Source organism: Muntiacus reevesi, chromosome 10 (genome assembly GCF_963930625.1).
Source record: "Muntiacus reevesi chromosome 10, mMunRee1.1, whole genome shotgun sequence".
In the NCBI taxonomy this organism is placed as follows: domain Eukaryota; kingdom Metazoa; phylum Chordata; class Mammalia; order Artiodactyla; family Cervidae; genus Muntiacus; species Muntiacus reevesi.
Genome location: NC_089258.1, coordinates 32,715,199 through 32,738,027, shown reverse-complemented (window position 1 = coordinate 32,738,027; position 22,829 = coordinate 32,715,199). Strand labels below are relative to the sequence as shown.

The 22,829-nt window shown below is 40.1% G+C and overlaps 1 protein-coding gene across 3 annotated transcripts in view; it reads right to left on the bottom strand.

Moving 5' to 3' along the window:
• Positions 1-5,557: 5,557 nt before the first annotated feature.
• The window catches only part of KIAA1958 (KIAA1958 ortholog), a 125,284-nt gene continuing 108,012 nt past the window's right edge, over positions 5,558-22,829 (bottom strand). For 2 of the 3 annotated variants that reach the window (XM_065947055.1, XM_065947053.1), the window contains one exon: positions 5,558-13,050. In XM_065947055.1, coding sequence (XP_065803127.1) covers positions 12,244-13,050 — 807 coding nt within the window. In that variant the 3' untranslated portion in view covers positions 5,558-12,243. Of the gene's footprint in view, positions 13,051-14,246; positions 15,321-22,829 lie in introns of those variants that run through there. The other variant, XM_065947054.1, reaches the window with a different exon arrangement.

Sequence of the window (22,829 nt, the reverse complement as noted above, 5' to 3'; positions counted from 1 at the left end):
TCCTTATTTCTTTGGGATCCCATGAGAAATACAAGAAGCTTGTTTATTGCTGAAATAGATCTTGTTTAATGTCTTTCGTGTCTGTCCCTGGTGTGTTCCCAGCAAAAATGGCAGTGAGAATGGTCCTAAGCAGAGCAGGAAATAAAATGGAAACCGAGAAGAAACAGAAAAGGAAATGCAGTGGGGAAGGTAGACGGACTGCACACCGGCTGGGGCTCCAGGTTCTGATCTGGGAGAGAGTGAGAAAAAGGAGACGGAACGGACTGAAACAAGCCAACAGGTACGGTCCTGAGAGATGCCCATGGGCACTGAGAAATGATGTCCTGACACCCGGGGGAGAGTGGGCGGCACCAGGCCACGGCCATCTCTACGTCTGTCTACCCTACACTTGCGTCCTTGCTGGCCCTTGTCTGCAGGTTCTCTCTTCTTTCAAGATTTTGGTAGCATGTAGTTTCCAGAGCAACACCATGAGGAGTATTTGTCCTCAAGGCCTAGAAAGCCATGTGCTACCCCAGGCCCTTGGGGCCCCAGCTCAGGGTGGCCATCTTCCCAGTCCTTTCAGTGTGGTGGATCACATCTCCATCCTTAGAGACATTCTGTACCTATCTCCACGTCATACCTAAGACTAGGGGAATCATGAGTTCCCCAGATCTTCTTTCTGCATTAAACGGAGAGACAAAAATGTGTTCCCATCTGGTAGAAATTTCACTTGTTTTTGCCCTTACTGATGCAACTCCGCATTCTTGCCTGAAAATTTCCCTCGGGTATTATCTAGAGGATCTTTCTTATCAGCATCATTACTCTCGTCTTTCCTTAGGTCCTTCCTTTCAGCTTGAAAATTCTGTGATTCTCTACGATGGGTGAGGAGGGTTGGGGAATCTCTATTAAAAGAATTTTTTGTGTGTTTGTTTTAAACTCTGCCTTAGAGAAAATTTCAAATATCTACAAAAAACCAGAAGAGTATAATGAATTCTTCTGTACCCAATGATCTGCTTTCATAATGATCTACTCTGAGGCCAGTTTATGGATTATCCACACCTCCACCTTCTCTACCCCTCTGGATTATTTTGAAGAAGATTCTTAAATATTTTAGCATAAATCTCAAAAAGAAAACTTTTAAAAATCTAGCTCAGGAGTTTTTAAATGTGGGTTTATATGTGTAACGTTGCATGCAAATATGGATCTTCTTGGTAAGATGAACTATAGCGTTCAGCAAATTTTTTAACTGGTTCAGGAGTCTTTTTAAAAACTAGAAGCAAAACAATGAGCAGAGATGAAATTTGCCTTAGGGTCAATAACTGTGAAGGAAACTTCTCCTCTTTTCACTATTACCACATTATACTTATCCTTAAGTATTTTTCAGAAACTTGTTTCTTAGGAATGATTTTAACTCCTGTATATATAGAGAGCAGTAAATTTTGACTTTAAAAGGCTTTAGGATTAAATGCACTCCCTTAAAATCATAAATGCCACCTGATGCAAAGAGTCGACTCACTAGAAAAGACCCTGATGCTGGGAAAGACTGAGGGCAGGAGAATGGGGCAAGAGAGGATGAGATGGTTGGATGGCATCACCGACTCAATGGACACGAGTTTGAGCAAACTCAGGGAGATAGTGAAGGACAGGGAAGCCTGGGCATGCTGCAATTCATGGGGTCGCAGAGTCGGACATGACTTAGCGAAGTCATAAATACTAATTTAAAGAGCAGGAAAACATTAGAGACATATATACAATGGTCAACATACAGTCACTGAAATTTACTGCTCTCTCTATATACAACAGTTAAGATCATTCCTAAGAAACAAGTTTCTGAAAAATGTTTAATGATTTGAGAGTTTCCCAAATGGGCTCTCAGCCTGCCTAGTGAAGAAACCCAAGTCAGAGAACCAGAGGGAGAGTCAGTCAGGACTATTTCACCCAGAGCAGTAGCCAGGAGACATAGAATACAGGTACAAAGCTGCTCAAAATATCCTAACATTTTGCAAAATACAAAGGAAAACATATTTCCAGAAACATGATACTAAAATAAAAAAATCCAGAAACCATACATACTGCTGATTAAGTTAAAATGACTCAGTTATTTTAATAAAACAGACATAAAATATACATTAACATTCTATTTTCAAAAATCTGGGTTAAACAGTCAAGCTGCATGTATATAAACCAAACCAAACAATACACCAACAGCTTAAAAAAAAGACCCAGAACCTTGCAAGTTGTTACAACTCCACCAGACTATCAATCAGAGAGCTGGGCTAAATGAACAAGAAACCCTGACACTCTATGATAGAAACTCAAGGTTATGCATGCTTTCCCACTCAGGAGGTCGCATGTGCACAAAAATAGGAGTATGTGTGCAGGCCACACTGGAGGAAGAAAGAAAAAGTTGAAAATGGTACAATAAAATAATTCAAGTTACTGAATGACTCTGTCATTCAGAATGATGTTCCCAGTGTTAAGAAATTACGGACAGCCTCTCTACATTAAAAAAAAGATCCAGGACAACAAAAACATCAGGACCCAGTTCTGTTGCCATCTTTTGGAACATACAACTACAGAGAGAGCATTAAAAGTTTAAATAAAAGCATCTTGTTTCTTGTCCAAGTAGTTAAAGTGAACAGACTTTTGTCAGTTACAGCCAAGCAAGAGGAGACCCTGGGAAAGGTTACACTTGGAATTTATCCATAAGAGATTCCTTCCATCTGGAAGAGGTTTTGCTGTGCTTCAGAAGAAAAACTAAACAAACGCAAAGCAACGCACTCACTTTTCTATCGCTAAATTTAAAGCAAACGTGCTAAGGTTGTTGAAAATGTAAATTCCATTGTCAATTGTCATGACCACTTGGGGGCACAGACAAAAGCTTCATACCACCAGGAAGGACCTGAGCAAGGTCAACGATGCTCAGTATTACTATGTGTTTTCAAGTCTGTCCAGTGCAACCAAATGAAAACCAAAACGAAGCAACGCAGGTTTAAGTTCTAACACTGACACTGTAGACCCTGGAAGTAACTTAGTGAGCTTTTTTGTTTTTGTTTTTACTGCTTTTATTCTCTTACTATCTGAATTTAAACACAATTCTGTAAAACCTCAAGTACAGCTGAGGAAAGCCCCTCAACTGCCTCTAGCCAGTTTCCTGTTGTTGAAACTGAAACATGATACTAGCATGTTATTATATTTTTCTGGCTTTTGTACTCTAAAACGTTTTATTTCTCCTGGTCTTTTGTTACAACACACATTTATCTTCTGTAATTTTCTACTTTTGCACCTGCTGTTAGTTCTGAGTTTGGGAATAGTGGAGAAGCACACAAGACGGCCCCCACAAGCTCTCAGATCCCAAGACAAACGGGGGACCTCCTCCCTGTTCTCACATGGAAGCAAGGGACTATCAAGATAGTGTTTTAAATGCTAGTGAGGAAAACAGAGCAATTACACTTGCAAAAAGATATCTAAATTTTCTATTTACACTATGAAAGTGAAAAAGTGAAATTGAAAGTCGCTTAGTCATGTTCAACTCTGCGACCGAATTCTCCAGGCCAGAATACTGGAGTGGGTAGCCTTCCCCTTCTCCAGGGGATCTTCCCAACCCAGGGATCAAACCCAGGTCTTCCACATTGCAGGCAGATTCTTTACCAGCTGAGCACAAGGGAAGCCCAAGAATATTGGAATGGGTAGCCTATCCCTTTCACCAGAGGATCTTCCTGACCCAGGAATTGAACCAGGGTCTGCTGTGTTGCAGGCAGATTCTTAACCAGCTGAACTATTTGGGATCAAGTATTACTTCAATAATTAAAAAAGGAAGAAACATGATGCTGTCAAGTGGCAACTGTTTTTCATTTTCTGTATTAGTTCAGTCCATTTAGTAAGTGAGGACTTTGGGCATTTGGGGATATGTGGCTTCTGGCCATATTATCTATTTAAAAGCATACGTATTTTTCTTCTAGTGGGTAATAATGATCTGATACTGCAGAGTCCCTTGAAATTATATTAAGTAAAAATAAATTTTTTTAACCAAGCTTTGTAGGTTCCAGTATATCTTTATAAGAATAGTACATAGATGGTTTATTTCTTGAATGTCATAACTAAGAATATGTCCCATATTTTTACACATAAAATGTCTACAACACATAAAATGTTATCATATACCGAAGTCACAACTTTTCCCCTCAGAATTCCCTATTGTTTCCTGGCACCTGGTGCAACAGAGAAGTCTGGAGTCAGAATGTTCTTTTGTTTTCTGATAGGTAACTTATTACTGTCTGACTGAATGAAAGCCGGAAGGATTTTTCATTCTCTCTCCTTGGTAGTTTAAAATTTGCCAGGAAGTGATTAGGAGCAAGTTTCTTTCACTTTTGGCCTGGGATGCAGCGAGACCTTTCAATCTAAACATACAGATTTTCTTTTTGTTCAGGGAAGATTTCGTTTTTATAGTCTAATGATATTTTTGTCAATCTGGTCTTTCCATTAGGAAAATCTCAGTAATATTAGCTAATGTTCTGTCTTTCAAATCCATTATCTTTCCCATAATTTCATCTCCTGTTTCCTTTGAAAGGACATTAGGAAGAAAATATTGTTTGTCCTTCATGTTTAGTTTTTTTTTTTTTAAGCATCAGTATTGTCTTCTATTTTCAATGTGGATTTTAATCTGTTACTGTGTTTTTAGCTTCCTTGAAATCCTTCTTTCTTGTCTTTTTCATTTTATTCCACTGTCTTTTTTGCTTAATCCGTCCCCATCTTAAGGTAACATATTACTGCCACACAGAAGCAATTCTTTGGTTCCTTCAAATATGACATAGAGAATTCTAAAATTTTGTTCCCTGCAGTAGATGACTTTCAAGTGTTCTGGAAGCTATTCATTTTGCTTGATTCAGTCACATTTTTTTTAATGCCCCATTTTTTTCTCTATATTCATCCTTAAATGCTGTCCTCATCCCTCAAACTCCATATTTGCCTTTGGTTATGCTATCTGTCCACTTAGGTGTTTGTCAAATCCCTTCTTTTGGATGTACAGGTTGAGGGTAAACAGATGTGCATATTTCCAAGCCCAATTTCTACTTTCACACTTTTCTATTGAAATGGCATCCTCTTCCTTTTTAATGCTTGGTTTTCTGGATCTCTGATCCTACACTGTAAGTGAAAAATCACAATATTTGCATATTCTGCTACTTGCTTATCTACTGTTTTTGTGTTTTTCTCAAAATGCATGATGCCACTAATAGACCCTCTCTGCTTTCTGCTCACGTGTTAGCCCTAGGACTTGGAGTTGGACTGAATGAAGAGGAGGTGGGTGGGAGATGGAAGAGAGGGTGGGGAAGAGAACCTTTCCACTTTAAGTGTGGCATCTGGTTAAGAGAAAGGATAAGCTAGTTACTTCTCTGGCGCCAGGGCTTTGAGTAAGGAGACAGACATGGTTAATGACAACAAGTATTAAATACCTTTCCGATTTTCTATTTCACAGAACCTGTTTCATGAGTCAAAACAAAAGAAAGCAGTGAGCTACAACGTGAAACGTTTTTCTCAGTCCGCCTGCAAATGCCTTGTAAATTATAAGATTTCTCCTAGATTCTAGAATTGAGAGGCAGCCTTCTTCTGGGTCTTTATGAGTGTTTTTTGGGGGAGGCTGGAACTCACCAGAGGCTTCTGCTAGCCAGATGTTCTGCCAGACACAGTCCCATTAATGAATTTTTAAAAATCCAAATCTTCCCAGCTATGGTATAGAGGGAAGATTCTGGATTAGCTTTCGAGTCTTCACTCCACTACTTATTGTCATGTTGACCTTGGATGGGCTCTTTAGTATCTCTGGGTTTCCACTTCTTAGTGGTAAAATAGGGGAATTTGACTAGGCTATCTCAGAGTTAACAACCAAAACACCAGAGCCTTTTGTTTTTTTAAGTCTCAAAACAGAAAAACATGTACTCATAAAGGAAAGAAAACAAATGACTAAATAAGTATATTTTGTTATGAGCATGCTTTAGCCTAAAGATTATAAAAATTCTCTGATGTCAAAATTAAAAAGCAAAAGTTAAAACCCTGAGCATATAATTGTGACGTAGGTTAGGAGGTCCTTTACATTTTAGCAGTAATACCCATGTCAAAACAGGCACAGTTTGTAAACGACTTGACTTTTATTAGACTAAACTGGCATGATCATCTCCCTTTAAGGTGGACAACAGATAACACAAGTAATTTATTGGATAAACACAGAAGGTTCTCAGTAGGCAGAAAATGTCATACTCATTCATAGAAAACAATCAGGCTTTCCAGGAATTATTGACTTATATAAAAATATTAAATTAGTAAGTAAGCACATACAAGGTATGACACAATATGGTTTGAGAAAGAAAATATTCCCCAAACAAGCAGAAACTGTTTAATTTTTCAAAAGCTCTGTGACAGGGAGTTCACTGGTGGTCCAGTGGTTAAGACTTGGGCTTCCATTCCAGGGGGCATAGGTTGATCCCTGGTTGGGAAACTAATATCCTACATACTGGACAGTATAGCCAAAAAATAAACATTTAAAAAAAAAAAAAAAAGCTCTGTGATAAATTGACCTCTTTGGGCCTGAAGAAGGTAGTTTAGGTTTGGAATTTGTGTGTGTTTGTTTTTTTGGCTACCCATGTGAGATCTTAGTTCTTGACCAGGGATCGGGGTCGGAGTCCATGTCTCCTGCCCTGGGAGCATGCAGTCCTAACCACTGGACCATCAATGCCTTGAACACCACATCTGGAGTGAGAAGACTTGGGCTCAAACTTAAGTTCTCCAATTTATTAGCTCTGTGAAACTTAGGGAGATTTATTTAACTTCTCTGAGCCTTGGTTTCTCAGTTAATGAGAATAATTGGACCTAGCTTGCAGAGCTGTTGTGAGAATTAAATGAGAATACAAGGCAACCGTGAGAAGCACTTAACATTATCAAATCTGAATCTTTCAGAAACTTATTGGAGTAAATCAGTAACAGTATCTATGGCTAAATGTAAATTAATCAAATCTGTTATACTGACCATAAAGTATTTAGGAGCCCATTCTCATCTCAATGTCAGGGAGGGATCTACCTAATTGCTTTTAATATTAATGGAAGCAATATGCATCTACATATAATCCAGTGATCTTTTTCTGGGTCTTAATAACTATTTCCTGAAATTATTAACTTCCAAGTGAGCCACATTAGATAAATAATAAAGTATTTTAATTGAGCATAAAAATCTGATTCCGATCAACAATTAAAACATAAGGAACTTCTCTGGATTTCTTGGGCTGTGAAGAACTAGAAGTGCTCAAAACCATCATCATCATAATTGGTGAACTTGGCCAGGACAGGAGACCTCCCCCAGAGGAGTTTTAGGAAACCCCCTGATGTCGGCATACATGGGTACAGAACAGAGGAATTTCCAGATAAACTAGTTCTTCATCTCCCCAAAGCCTCCTCTTCTCTTAGAAAGGGAGTTCGGCTTTAGGTCATCACCAGTCTCCCCCTCATGTTTTTGCTCAGATAATAATTTATATGGGAAAATACAACAAAGATTCTTACCTAAGAACTCTGCCTAAACAAGTCTGATTTCTCTTAAAATAGAACATTGAAAGATCACCCCCAAAGTAAAAGCATTTATAAAGATGTACATGAATTTGAAACTTTTAATGTTATGACCAACCTAGACAGCATATTAAAAAGCAGAGACATTACTTTGCCAACAAAGGTCCATCTAGTCAAGGCTATGGTTTCTCCAGTGGTCATGTATGGATGTGAGAGTTGGACTATAAAGAAAGCTGAGCACTGAAGAATTGATGCTTTTGAACTGTGGTGTTGGAGAAGACTCTTGAGAGTCCCTTGGACTGCAAGGAGATCCAACCAGTCCATTCTAAAGGAAATCAGTCCTGAATATTCATTGGAAGGACTGATGCTGAAGCTGAAACTCCAATACTTTGGCCACCTGATGCAAAGAGCTGACTCATTGGAAAAGACCCTGATGCTGGGAAAGATTGAGGGCATGAGGAGAAGGGGACAACAGAGGATGAGATGGTTGGATGGCATTATCAACTCGATGGACATGGGTTTGGGTGGACTCCAGGAGTTGGTGATGAACAGGGAGGTCTGGCGTGCTGCGGTTCATGGGGTTGCAAAGAGTCGGACATGACTGAGAGGCTGAACTGAACTGAACTGAATGTATTCTTCAGCTCAGGGCTGTTGGTTAACAGTTACTCAGTATGTATGGGCCTTAACTTAAGACTAAATTGGAGCTCCTTAGAGAAAATAAGGTAACTCTTCTTTGAGGTCTTCATCGTTTGTATTCCTGGACGGCTAAAGGTAACTGGTTACTAGCTCAAAAATGGTGAGCAGCCAGATTTCAATAAAGGCAACAAAGGGATGTATTATCTGATAAGTGTAATATTTAAACATTTTGTTTAGGTGGTAACAATGCGTGTTAATTACCAATGGAAATTAGGTGTTAGCCTAATCTAAGAAAAATAATCAACATTCTGCTGCCTAATATTTTAATTAAAATATTAATTTTAAGGAGTTGTGAAACCTGAAGAAAATTACTATTCCTAAAGAAAGCATTCCAGTATACTGAGAAGCACTCATTGAGGAGATTCAGTGTATGATCTTGAGGAATTAGGCATTTTGCCTCCTGGTTTTGCCACTTCCTGACTAGATGGCCTTAAGGAACTGTAGAGATGTTAACACTGATCATTCTGGAGATGATCAATTCCAATCATCTCACTGCACAGCTGAGGAATGGAGACCAGCCCTGACCACCCGAGGAGATAAAGTGCTGCCAATCTGGCCATCTTTCCTCTACAGCCAGAAGCTTCTGCTTCTATGGGAGGGCTATTTTGTCTAGATTTTCTCTGCGGCTATCTATGAACATGCTGATAGAAGTAGGCATAGTGCTTGATGTTTTAATAAGGCTGAATTGAGATAAAAATCAAAGTAACAAGAGTTTCACATTTCTACAAATAGCATGTATCAGTCAGGGCAGGTTAATACCATATAAGCCAAGGAAAGCTGGGGAATGCCACATCACTGAGACCAATCCTTTCACAACTTTGGTTAGGTTTTCCCATAACACTCCTCTTTGCAAACACAGTAAATAATGGAAACCTTTCTCATAAAGCCTCTCAGGGCTTCTCTGAAATTCTTTCATCGTTTTTGCTTTTATCTGAGGTATCCGGGCTTCGAGGTGTAGGAGGTAGAATTTGATGTATTGGGTATAAATGTGACCAGATTATAAGGTTTGGTTTCCTCTTCAAGTTTAACAGTTTAAAGGAGACTTTCCATCATGGAAGGAATAAACGGTATAAAGCAGATTAGCTGAATATTATTATTGCTTTTACCAAAGACTGTAACTAAAACAGCGAAGACTTATTGCGTAATTACTGTGTGTCCAGTGCTGTGCTAAAGCCTTTACATTTCAATGAATCACACCCTTCAAGCTGATGCCCCAAGTGTCTCTGGCAGGATTAACTTCCCAGGGGAGACCAGGGAGATTCTGGGGAAGAGGTATCAGGCAAGCAGATGCAGAAAGTACTGAGGCAAGAGCTCGCCCACAGGACTCACTGGGTCCTCCCGGAGTACCTTCAGCCCTACCATTCCTGACAAGAGCCATAGCAACTTCTGCCTCTGTGAACGTGTGAATTCCCCCTATTCAATTCCACTTTTGAATAAAAAACAAAACAAACTACAGGTAAGTGGAGAAAGTACTCCTAACCTCCCCCTTTCTTCTGGGATTCTCCCTTCTGCTGGCTTATTAGGCCAAGAGGAGAAAATCCCCGAGAACCCAGTGGGTATGGTTTAGAGCTGGCTGAAAAGACAGAACACGGCCTGAACTTCGAAGGCTAGCGAGCTAGCTATGCAGCCCCCTTAGATCGTCGGACCATGGACGCAGCCATGTAGCAGGTCAGGTGTTTGCCGGGTGTTCCTACATGTGTATGCACACACACGTACACCCCTACACACAAATACACAGTGCATGGCGCAGAGCAGCACCTTATGTGCTGTCTCACTAACTCCCCCAGGAGGCGTGTGATGAAGGGCAGTGAGGACGCTGAGATGATGATTCTTTCCTTCCATCAGCTATCACTGGAGATTCGACCTCCCGACTCTAATTATAATCATCCCCTTCAGAACTCTGAGGGTTGAAAGCTCATCACATGGGTGATGAACGACAAAGTTGAGGCAGAAATTGTTATTCAGCTGATGAAAAGCCACTATCGACAGAAAGATTACAGCCTCTGGGTCAGTTGTTACTACTTTTGGAAACATTAAAATCTGAAGAGAGCCCAGCGACATCTAATGGGAATTTTTTCTTGAATCTACTCAAAATAAAAATGGAAGTCCTAATTAGGCTGCACACTCTGCCCAACAGTTTCACACAGGTTGTATTTCTGTTTAAGAGCAGTACTGACAAGAACAATGACCATTTGCTTTCTTCAAGTGAAATTTCCTTTGGGTGTTCAGCAAGTGAGGGAAACTACCTCAGGTTCTGTCTCTTTTTAATCAAAACCCTAAAATCCCTACAGAAAACCACAACAGAACAGTAGTCAATAGCTTATAATACTGCTTATTAAATATTACCTGTTATTTACATACAGATGGAGACATACCAAAGTTAATCTATATTCAGGAAAGATCAACTAATAAAATAAGTGTTGCAGGAACTAAAAACGGAATAACATGAATCCTTAAGGCAGCATTGGTGGAGTCTTCTCCAGTAAAGGAAGTATTACATATTTCAAGGGCCAGTGAAAGATTTTTTTAAAACAATTAATTAAATACTAAAACAAAATTTTGAAAAAGACATATGACTAACTTTAGGACTTCTGCAAAATGAACGTAGACTGGAATTTTAATTGTGGGTTTCTAGCACACACAGGAACAGAATGGTGTAAGGTTGTGGCAGTCTTTCCTCAGATACAAAATAAAGATTCCCCAGAAGTTATTTTTATTAATTAGCACTCTTTGGGTTCCTTTTTCACTTATAATTGAGGGTAGTTATTATAACTTTCTGTTAATGTGTGAATAACACACGGTCAGATTAAATCTCACCTGAGTGAAGCGTGATCACACTGAGTTCATATCCCATCACCATGGTCTGCTTTTTACCCCTATATCCTTGATGCTGGGTTTGCTTACCTGGTAGGCTGACCCATCACCGTGTCCCAAGCATTGCTGCCAACCTCAAATGATGACATCTCTTGTGGCTGAAAGAGTCGTACTTTGACAAATGTATTTCAAAACTCTTTAATATAAACACATTTGGGGATTTGTTTTCTTTGCAGCTTATTTTGTTGGATTTTTTTTCCCGGTTAAGCCTGAAAATTACTTTCAGTTGTTTTACAGATCCAGTGCTATATGCTGACAGAACTGCACGACACAAAGAACAGATTAAAAAAAACAACTCTTAACAGCGTTCAAACGAAAAGAGCTTTCACAGCACGCTGAGAAAGAAAATGTAGGCACTTCTGCTTCAGGAGGTTTTTCACGTTTTGATCACAGATTGCTTCTCCAAGACACTTTCTCTCACTGCAGGAAGTTCCCTCGAACCACCTAGTTCACTGGAACTCTTGTTCTCCCAAGCACTGTTTGGTGTATTAATCTTTTTTCATAAAACTGTCTCCATTGATGCAGAGAGCAAGTTCCTCCCATGGCTAAGAGCAGCCCTGCTTTCCCATCAGCATGACTGAGTGGAGCTCCATGACCTTCCACCAAGCAAGGCTGCATGCTCTGCGGGATCACGTTATCCACCAACAAAACATAAAGAGGAGTGCCGAGCACAAGTTTTCTCCTGGAAGTAGTTAACCTGTTTGCCTCTCTCTTCCTAGATCCTCACTGTAATTCATTAAAGTGTTTAGAGTCTTCAAAACATTCTAAAGCTACTAGGCTACTGGGATTTTTTTTTTTTAATGACTACTGAAACAAGTTTTTTTTTTTTTCTTTTTTTGAGAAAATCTGTGCTAAAAAGGCACTAGATAAAATGAACTTCCTCGCTCTTGTGTATGTAGTCATTTATACATTGTATTAGATTCTATAATTTAACAGAGGTGACACACATCTGGATAAAACATTCTAAATCTTCACTTGTCTACTTTCAGTTAAAAAAAACAAATCCGAAGTCAAAAGAAACAGGAAGTCCCACACCCTGACCACGAAGTCATGGTCATCCCGGCCTCCGTGGAGCTCTGGCCTTGGCTGCAGGGGGAGCGCCCCCTGACCAGGATGAGCGGGTGGTGGCCCGGCCGCAGGGGACGCTCACTGGCAGCAGCTGTGGGAGCTGAGCCTCCTGGACACCTGAGTGAATGAGACGAAGGTGAAGTTCTCACAGTTTTCCAGCTTGACCTTCTTGGCTAAGTTCGGGACAACTCCCCGCAGAGACCGCAGGCCCATCCTCTGCTCCTCGTACCACACCCTGCCCATGTCTGCCCCCTCCTTCCTGGCTGTGAGGTAGAAAGGGGACTTGGCCTCCATCTGGGTGGGCGGCCGGTGGACGTACATGTACTTGTAGAGGAGGCAGTAAGGACACTGCTTGTGGCCCCTGGAGTGCTCGTGGTAGATCTTGCCGTGGCACACTCGGGTGGAAGCACTCCGGCTCTCCCGCTTGACGCTGTCTGTCCGGGCGAAGTAGGACTGGTTCTGCGGGTCTTTGAGCAGCTCGATGTCCCCGTACATCAGATCGGCATGCTCCTGAAGCGTCCTCATGTTCAGGTACTGGCTGTTGTACTTGACCACGGTGGACAGGAGCGTGATAGGGCTGTCATCCCCCAGACACCCCGCCTGCCACATCTCCTCCTCGTCCGAGAGGGAGAAGTAGACAATATTGCGAGAACGAGCCCCTGACATCCCTGCCTTGCTCAGCACCCACAGCTTCTCCTTGAGTTTCTTGGTGGACGAGCTGAAGGTGCTGCTGGTGATGGAGAAGCCCACCCCTGCATTCTTCAGGATGCGATCCAGGCCTCGGCGGATGGCGTGGAGCGACGTGGCCAGGAAGTCTGAGCCGTCACTCTTCTTTACGGTGACGTAAAAGTTCTCGAGCAACTCGTTCAACTTCACTGCAGGGATCTCAAATGAGACAAACACTGAGGTTACACGTTTTGCGCACACCCAGGTAGCCAGACCCCTCCTTCCTTCTCCTGATCCTCACTGGGGGCTGTGCTGGGGACAGCCCTCTAGAGGGCTGCCTTCTTAGCATGAAATAATGGAAAAAACAGTGAGCCTCAGGCTGGGAGATCTAGGTTCCACACTAGTCTCTTTAGACATCAGTGTTTCAAGCAACAAGACAGGAGATGACAACGTACCTTCTCAAAGCATTATTGTAATGCTTAAATAAAGTAGTGGACATGAAAGGGTTTGTAAACAGTAATGAACACATATACATACAACATAAATATATATACACATATATTTTATTACTGGCCTTTGTAACTGACTCTTTGTCTCTGGAAAGCCCTTTCTTCTCTTCTAGCAAATCATTTCCTTCCCGCCCCTTCAATAAAACTCAACCATCCTCTCTGAAGCAAGCCTGAATTAAACTGATCAGACTCTGAATCATTTGAACATTAATTTCCTTGATCTCTGCTGTTTGGCTCAGCTGGTACGAAACAGTCTACACAGAAAGACGACTGACATGTCCAATTTGTACAGCAAGATTCTGCCTTGATCTTTTACCTGAATTTATCTGAATAAGTTTGGAAATATCTGTGACTTAATGTTCCGTGGAGTTTCAATATCAATATTTGCTCAAAAGATATGAAAAACTTAATAATTATACTGACAATTAAAGAGTGCTCCTTAGGTATGGTAGGAGGAGCTGGAAGGTTGGCTGCAAAGAAAGCTTTACTTTCAAGAGGGAGTCATAAAGATAAAACCAGACCTTGCTCATTGCCAATTTAGGTTGAATATATATTCTAGGGCAAAAGATAGTCTCAATACAAAATGTTTTAAAAGTAGAAACTATACAGGTAACTTTCATTCTTCTAAGAGCCCTTGGGTCAAAGAGAAAATAAAAACAGAATTATACATTAAAAATGAACCAAACTGAAAACATTAGATATCAAAATGTATGAGATGTCACCAAATATATTCCAAAAACATCACAGCCTTAAATGACTTTGTTAGAAACTTTATTGAAAGTAAGCGAACATTATTCAACACAAAAGGCTAGAAAAAGTAGATCAAATTCAAAAATAGTAGAGTAAATCAGTAAAAATAAAACAAATTAATGAACTGGAAAAGACATAAATTGGGATAGATAAAAAATGAAACTATTACAAACTCCTAGCAAATATCAGAAAGAAAGAGAAAGAAGAGAAAAGGAAATATACATATAGATAATTTCAGGAATGAGAAAGACTATAACTATCAAAAACAAAGAATATTATAAACTTTATTCATATTAATTTGAAAATATAAATAACCTGAACAATTCCCTAGCAAGATGTAGTTACCAAAGTTGGTTCAATAAGAGGTAAAAGATCTGAGTGAAATGATTGCCAAAGATGTATGTCACTCATAAAGAGATGGCATTATGGAGTCAATTCAGCTTTTCTTTTGTATTTAAACAATTTCGGAGCACAGAAAAAAAGAAGCGTTCTTCATTTTTTTTTTTCCTAATCCAACTCTGACAGATATTATACCAAAAAACGAAGTATATGAGTATGAATGTACTGAGTAAAATATTGGTGATTTCCGTTTTGCACGGCACAAATGTTAAACAAAAGGCATACATGTTAGAAGCACGCAAACAAGGATACGGCTCTGATATGCACAAGTAGCAGTCAATATGGTACCAACAAAATAAGGGCTGCTGCTGTTATCACATCAAATTCAGGACTGCAGGAAAGCAAAGGGCATGGAGACCAGCAGGGATTACGGCAGAGTGTAAGGATGATTCAAACATAATAAAGAATGTAACTAACTCATTCCATATATTAAGGAAAAGTAATACGAACTTGATAATTACTGAAAAATTATTTGAAAGAATGTGCTATCCCATTTCAAATTTTTTAAAATTCAAACTAGGAACTTCCTTGGTGACACAGTATATAAAAGAGTCCGCCTGCCAATGCCGGGGACCTGGGTTCGACCCCTGGTTCAGGAAGATTCCACATGTCTGGGAGCAAATAAGCTGGTATGCCACAACTACTGATCCAGGGCTCCAGAGCCGAGAGTCCCAACTACCGAATCCGAGAGTCACAACTACGGGAGCCCGCACACCTAGAGCCGGCGCTCCGTAACAAGAGAAGCCACCGCAATGAGAAGCCTGAGCACCACGACGACGAGCAGCCCCTGCTCACCGCAACTAGACAAAGTCTGTGTGCAGCAACGAAGACCTAGTGCAACCAAAAACATAGATTAAATTAAAAGGAAAAAAATTCAAACTAAACTCAGACTGGAAGAAAAAATATCCTCTTAGTATGATGAAGACTATTTTATAGACATGAACTATAAAAACTATACCCAAGATGAAAACATTAAAATCTTTTTTTATGAAGTCAGGAACAGGATGAGAATGATGAATATCACTGTTATTACATAACATGCTCTAAAGATTCTGACCAAGTAAGAGACAAAAAAGAAATTACACACACACACATATGTATATATGCATACAGGAAAGGAAAAAGACAAAATATAACTGTTTTCTGATAATCTAAATGTTGGTCTAGGAAACTCCAAGAGATTCAGTCAAAGAGCCATCAGAAAGAAGAGAGCAGCTGCACATAAAATACAAAAAGCAGCAGCTTTCTTACGTACCAGTAACAGCTAATATAACTTCCCAACTACCATGACACCCAAACTCAGCTGGTTTCAGATTTTTGTGTCGTCATTTGAAACTTCCTACTTGGAGGTGTTAACCTCTCTTTGTATTAGTTGGGATTCATGTGGTTACAAGAGAGAGAAACCAGATCTGAACAAGCCTAGGCCAAGAGGGCTATCAGAATTGGTGGATTTCAAGGCTCTCAGGATTCAATCTCTTAAGTTTCTGCATCTCTGTACAAAGCAGCTTTCTTTATGTAGCCACCTAGCACTCCACAAGGTTTACATCTTACAGCTTCAAATATTGGCAAAAGGCCAACTCTTACTTTCAGTAGAACAAAAAATACGAAGGGGGGATTTTGATTGGCTCACTCTTAATCCAAACAACTGACGAAAAGGTGGTTGGTCCACTGTACTAACATAATGGCTTCTGTGGTAACCATGGGGATTGTAGGAGAGCTGAGGATTCTTAAAGAAGAGGTTTTGAGCAGAAAATCGTATTACCTTAGTGTCTAAAAATAAAACAAGTAATTTCTGACAGTTTCCTGTTGCCCTTAGGATAAATTCCAAATCTTTCCCTTATAGGCAAGTCTTCACAATCTGCTTCCATACAATAGTAGACTGCTTGCAAAGACAGACACCACGACCTCTCTCCATCCGGTTCCTATCAGTTCAGTTAGATCAGTTGATCAGTTGTGTCTGACTCTTTGCGACCCCAGGGACTGCAGCACGCCAGGCTTCCCTGTCCATCACCAACTCCTGGAGCTTGCTCAAACTCATGTCCATTGAGCCAGTGATGCCATCCAACCATCTCATCCTCTGTTCTCCCCTTCTCCTTCTGCCTTCAATCTTTCCCAGCACCAGGGTCTTTTCCCATGAATCAGCTCTTAGCATCAGGTGGCCAAAGTAGTAGAGCTTCAGCATCAGCATCAATTCTTGCAATGAATATTCAGGGTTGATTTCCTTTAGGATTGACTGGTTTGATTTCCTTGCAGTCCAAGGGACTCTTGAGAGTCTTCTCCAACACCACAGCTCAAAAGCATCAATTCTTCAGTGCTCAGTTTTCTTTATAGCCCAACCCTACATCCATACATGACTACTGGAAAAAACATAGCTTTGACTAGATGGGTCTTTGTCAGCAAGGTATGTCTCTGCTTTTTAATATGCTGTCTAGGTTGGTCATTAACTTTTCTTCCAAGGAGCAAGCATCTTTTAATTTCATGGCTGCAGTCACCATCTGCAGTGATTTTGGAGCCCAAAAAATAAAGTTTGTCACTGCTTCCCCATCTATTTGCCATGAAGTGATGGGACCGGATGCCATGATCTTTGTTTTTCGAATGTTGGGTTTTAAGCCAGCTTCTTCACTCTCCTCTTTCACTTTCATCAAGACGCTCTTTAGTTTTTTCGCTTTTTGCCATAAGGGTGGTGTCATCTGCATATCTGAGGTTATTGATACTTCTCCCGGCAATCTTGATTCCAGCTTGTCCTTCATCCAGCCCGGCATTTCTCATGATGTACTCTGCATATCAGTTAAATAAGCAGAGTGACAATATACAGCCTTGACGTACTCCTTTCCCAATTCTGAACCAGTTCATTGTTCCATGTCTGATTCTAACTGTTGCTTCCTGACCTGCATACAGGTTTCTCAGGAGGCAGGTCAGGTGGTCTGGTATTCCCATCTCTTAAAGAATTTTCCACAGTTTGCTGTGATCTACACATTCAAAGGCTTTGGCATAGTCAACAAAGCACAAGTAGACTTTTTCTGGAACTCTCTTGCTCTCTCAATGATTCAACGGATGTTGGCACTTTGATCTCTGCCTTGTCTAAATTCAGCGTGAACATCTGGAAGTTCTTGGTTCACATACCACTGAAGCCCAGCTTGGAGAATTTTGAACACTACTTTGCTAGCGTGTGAGATGAGTGCTACTATGCAGTAGTTTGGACATTTTTTGGCATCGCCTTTCTTTGGGATTGGAATGAAAACGGACCTTTTCCAGTCCTGTGGCCACTGCTAAGTTTTCCAAATTTGCTGGCATATTGAGTGCAGCACTTTAACAGCATCATCTTTTAGGATTTGAAATAACTCAGCTGAAATTCCATCACCTCCACTAGCTTTGTTTATAGTGATGCTTCCTAAGGCCCACTTCACTGCACACTCTAGGATGTCTGGCTCTAGGTGAGTGATCACACCATCATGGTTATCTGAGTCATTAAGATCTTTTTTGTACAGTTCTCCTGATGAGGTCACAAAGAGTCAGACACAACTGAGCAACTGAATGAACTGACTCTGTATTTGTGCCAACTGACTCTGTGTATTCTTGCCATATCTTCTGCTTCTGTTAGGTCCATACAATTTCTGTTCCTTATTGTGCCCATCTTTGCATGAAATGTTCCCTTGGTATCTCTAATTTTCTTGAAGAGATTTCTTGTCTTTCCCATTCTATTATTTTCCTCTATTTCCTTGCACTGATAACTGATGACCTCCTTGCTATTCTTGCTCCTCCTTTCTTTTCTCTCCTTGCTATTTTTTGGAACTATGCATTCAGATAGATATATTTTTTTTTCCTTTTCTTCTTTGCCTTTTGCTTCTCTTCTTTTCTCAGCTATTTGTAAGGTCTTCTCAGACAACCATCTTACCATTTTGCATTTCCTTTGCGTGGGGATGGTTGTGATAACCGCCTCCCATACAGTGTTACAAACCTCTGTCCACAGTTCTTCCGAGACTCTGTCTATCAGATCTAATCCCTTGAATCTATTTGTCACTTCCATTGTATAAGCGTAAGGGATTTGATTTAGGTCTTACCTGAACGGTCTACTGGTTTTCCCAACTTTCTTCAATTTAAGTCTGAACTTTGCAATAAGGAGTTCTTGATCTGATCCAGTCAGCTCCTGGTCTTGTTTTTGCTGTAGAGCTTGTTTTGCTATAGAGCTTCTCCATCTTCAGTTGCAAAGAATATAATCAATCTGACTTTGGTATTGACCATCTGGTGATGTCCATGTGTAGAGTCATCTCTTGTGTTGTTGGAAAAGGGTGTTTGCTATGGCCAGTGGGTTCTCTTGGCCAAATTCTGTTAGCCTTTGCTCTACTTCATTTTGTACTCCAAGGCTAAACTTGCCTGTTACTCCAGGTATCTCTGACTTCCTACTTTTGCACTGCAGTCCCCTATGATGAAAAGGACAGCTATTTTTTGTGAGACAGTTTTCTTTATACTCTGTTTTCCAGCCTCACTGAACTCTGTGCCAGTCCTATAAACCACAAGGCTCTTTCATGCTTCCAAGTCTGCACATGCTACTTCCTCTACCTAGAAAGCTTTTTCCCCTCTAATCTTCTCTATCTGGAAAACCTCTATTCCTTATTTCAGATCGAGCTCAAATTCTGCTCTTTATATAGAAGACTACTCCAGCTTCCCTAAGCAAGTTACTCTCTCAACTGGGATCCCACAAATCTTCTTAGAAAAAGTAATTGTATTTATTTATTTATTCTTGGTTGTGCAGGGGCTTCATTCCTGCTCTGGCTTTTCTCTAGTTAAGAGAAAGCGGGGGCTACTCTCTAGTTGCCAGTGTGGGCTTCTCATTGCAGTGGCTTCTCTTGTCACGGAGAGCTGGCTCTAGGCTGTGCTGGCTTTGGTGACTGCAGACATGGGGGCTCATTCGTCGTGGTTCCCAGTCTCCAGAGCACAGTCTCAGGAGTTGTGGCACAAGGGCTTAGTTGCTCTGCAGCATGTGGGATCTTCCAGGATCAGGGATTCAGCCCATGTCTCCTGCATTGGCAGGCAGATTCTTTACCCCTGAGCCATGAGGGAAGCCCCCCCACAACTCTTAAATTTAAATTTTATTACAGCCCTCTCCACATTGCACAGGCTTTTACCTATTTATAGGTCTGTCTCTCAAAGTGGACTGAAAGCTTCCTGAAGGCAAGAATGACATCTCACACAGGACTGGTTCTTTATGTTGAAGATCCCTACTAGCAGGTCTGAAATGTATCATTGATACCCCATGAACTGACAAAATGGGTTAAAGCAGAGTCAGGAGAACCAAGCTGACTTAGGGTGCAGATCGTTTCTCTTGATTTATACCACAAGTTTCAAAGAAAAATTACAGCAAAAGCAATTCCTGGAGAAATGTGAAGTCACAAAATTTATATTCTCTGCACACAAGCAACTGTTCATTCTGGCCCATTCTGGCTGCCTCCTTAGTTTTCTCAGATTGAGTTTTGGTTGATGGCCATTCCTCCAGGTCTTTAATGTGTTATGAAGACACTGCCAAAAACTATTTCCCTCCATGAGCCACTCTGAACAGATATACTACATTAAATTCACTATGAATCGCAAACCTGGCTTCGCTGATGTGAAAATGACCAAAGAGAAGTAAGAGCTTGGTCATGGGGCAGGCGACTCCAGATAGGAAAGAACAGTATAAGAAGACTGACCTGCCAATAAACCCCAAAGTTTTGGAAATATGCAGTAATCCTTGGCAACTGAAAGAATGATAAGACATGCAAAACCAAGAGTGACTTTTGGGCAATGCCTCAAACTTCCTTTTCTGATAATCTTGACCAGGGAATGAAGAAAGTGGAGAAAATGCTCGTGAACTATACATACTCTAATAGGAAAACAAAACAAACCTTCAAGTAACCATTGCTGACAACAGAAATGATTTCACTTTTGTAGTTACCAAATTTCCATTTATTGAGAAAGACAGATACAAACTTCAAGAGGCTCTATTTTCTCAGTAAGCCTAAGGAATATATAAATCAATGAGACAGCAACTTTGAGAAAGACGTACTAGTGAGGATTAGATTACATTTATGAAGAAAAAACACTATGTGGAACACTTGTAATAGACCACAGGGTAATGAAAGAGTGAGACTGGCAGGGTACATTCTGCTTATTGAGATGACATTTTGAAGTCTGATCTGATTTCTTGCTTTCCTCCTTAAAAAAAAAAGAAACTAAATTTGAGGTCTGAAGTGAAGTGTTAGCTGCTCAGTCATGTCTGACTCTTTGTGACCTTATGGACTGTAAGCCCGCCAGGCTCCTCTGTCCATGGGATTTCCCAGGCAAGAAAACTGGAATGGGGAGAAATTTCCTTCTCCAGGGGATCTTCCTGAACCACGGATCAAAGCCAGGTCTCCCGCATTGCAGGTGGATTCTACACCGTCTGTGCCACCAGGGAAGCCAGCTGCCATACCATGATCAACAGCTGTAACTATCTTGTCTGCTGCTAGCTATATCTATCTTTAGAGACACAACTAGACTAAAAATACCTTGCACTGGGACCAAAAAAGTGAGATTAAAGACTGTAGACCTTGATGCCACAATTCCTTTCAACTAAATACTGCTAATTCTCTAAGAGACTGGCCTTTCTTAAGAATTTCTCATTAAAAATATTTAAGTGGCCCATGTGAGACAGAGGATTGAAATATATTTTCTTCTTCATCCACATTCCTCTAGATAACACAGGAGAAACTACCTAGAAGTGATGATAAGGCACATCCAACTGGACAAGTGAGACATTTTCACCACCGGGGATGTATATGTTACCTAAGCTGTGGAGGCTGTGGGGAAATGGGGCTCTTTCCATGGATTCCTGCAAGGAAGTGTAAAGTTTCCCAATAACAGATAACTGTCTTCATAGTGACTTCACAAAGTCTGGAAGACAAGATCCTCTGGACTAGAAAAGGTTAAGGTTAAGGGCTGAAGAAATGGTGAAGAGGGCCTATGAGAACAGATGAGTTTTTAAATTTTTATGAATGAAGGTGAATTGTTACATTTAAATTGATTTATTTGCTAGGTTATTACAGTAAGATATACATACAATTTACCATCTTAATAATTTACAAGTGTACCATCCAGTGGCATTAAAAGTACATTCGCAATGTTGTGCAACCATCATCACTACTTATTTCCAGAATTTTTTAAAAAAGAAACTGTATTCATTAAACAGTAACTCCACATTTCCTCCTCCCACCAGCCCCTAGTAATCTCTATTATACTTTTTGTCTCTATAAACTTGACTGTTCTACCTACCTTGCATAAACGGAATAAGACATATTTGTTCTTTTGTGTCTGACATTTCACATGTTCATGGTTCAGTCATGCTATAAGCATGTATCGGTTCTTCATTTCTTTTTGTTGACAGATAATATTCCATTGTATAGATAGGTCACGTTTTGTTTATCCATTTATCTGCTGATGGACATTTGGATGTCTGGATTATATTTTGACTATTGTGAATAATGCTACAACAAACACTTGTGTACAGGTTTTTGCATAGATGTATGTTCTAAATTTTCTTGAGTTTATGCCCATGAATGGAATTTCTGTGTGACACAGTAACTCTATGTTTAACTCTTAGTGAACTGCCAGACTTTCCAAAGCAGCTGCATCATTTCACATTCCCACCAGGACTGTGTAAGAGCATATGAAGGTTCCAATTTCAACACTTGTTTTCTCTTTTTCATTCTAGTCTTCCTACTGAATGTGAAGTAGACTCTCATGTGGCTTAGACGTGCATTTCCCTGAGGTCTAATGAAGCTGAGCATCTTTTCATGTGCTTATCTTCATCATAATAACCACTTAATGTCCTTATCTGCTAATTCTAAAATCTGTATCAGTTCTGGGTTGGTTTTGATTGATTCATTAAGTGATATATTTTCTTCTCTCTTGGCAAGTCTGCAAATTTTTGCTTACTTGCCAGACATTCTGAATTTTCTTTCTTGGGGTCTGGATATGCTTATAATCCTATAAATGTCGTTATGGTTTGCTCTAGAACATAGTTAAATTACTTAGAAACTGTTGGATCCTTTTGGGTCTTGCTTTTTCTTCATTAAGAAATTAAGATGTAATTTCCATATAACACTATCAGTTTTAGGTATATAACATAATATTTTGAAATTTATATATATTGCAAAATGATCACAATAAATCTAGTCAACAGCAATCACCACATATAGTTTAATTTTTTTCCTTGTAATGAGAACTTTTAAGATTTACTCTCTTAGCAATTTTCAAATACACAATACAACAAGCTATAACAATCAACAAGCTGTAACATTACATCCCCAGGCATTTTGACCACCT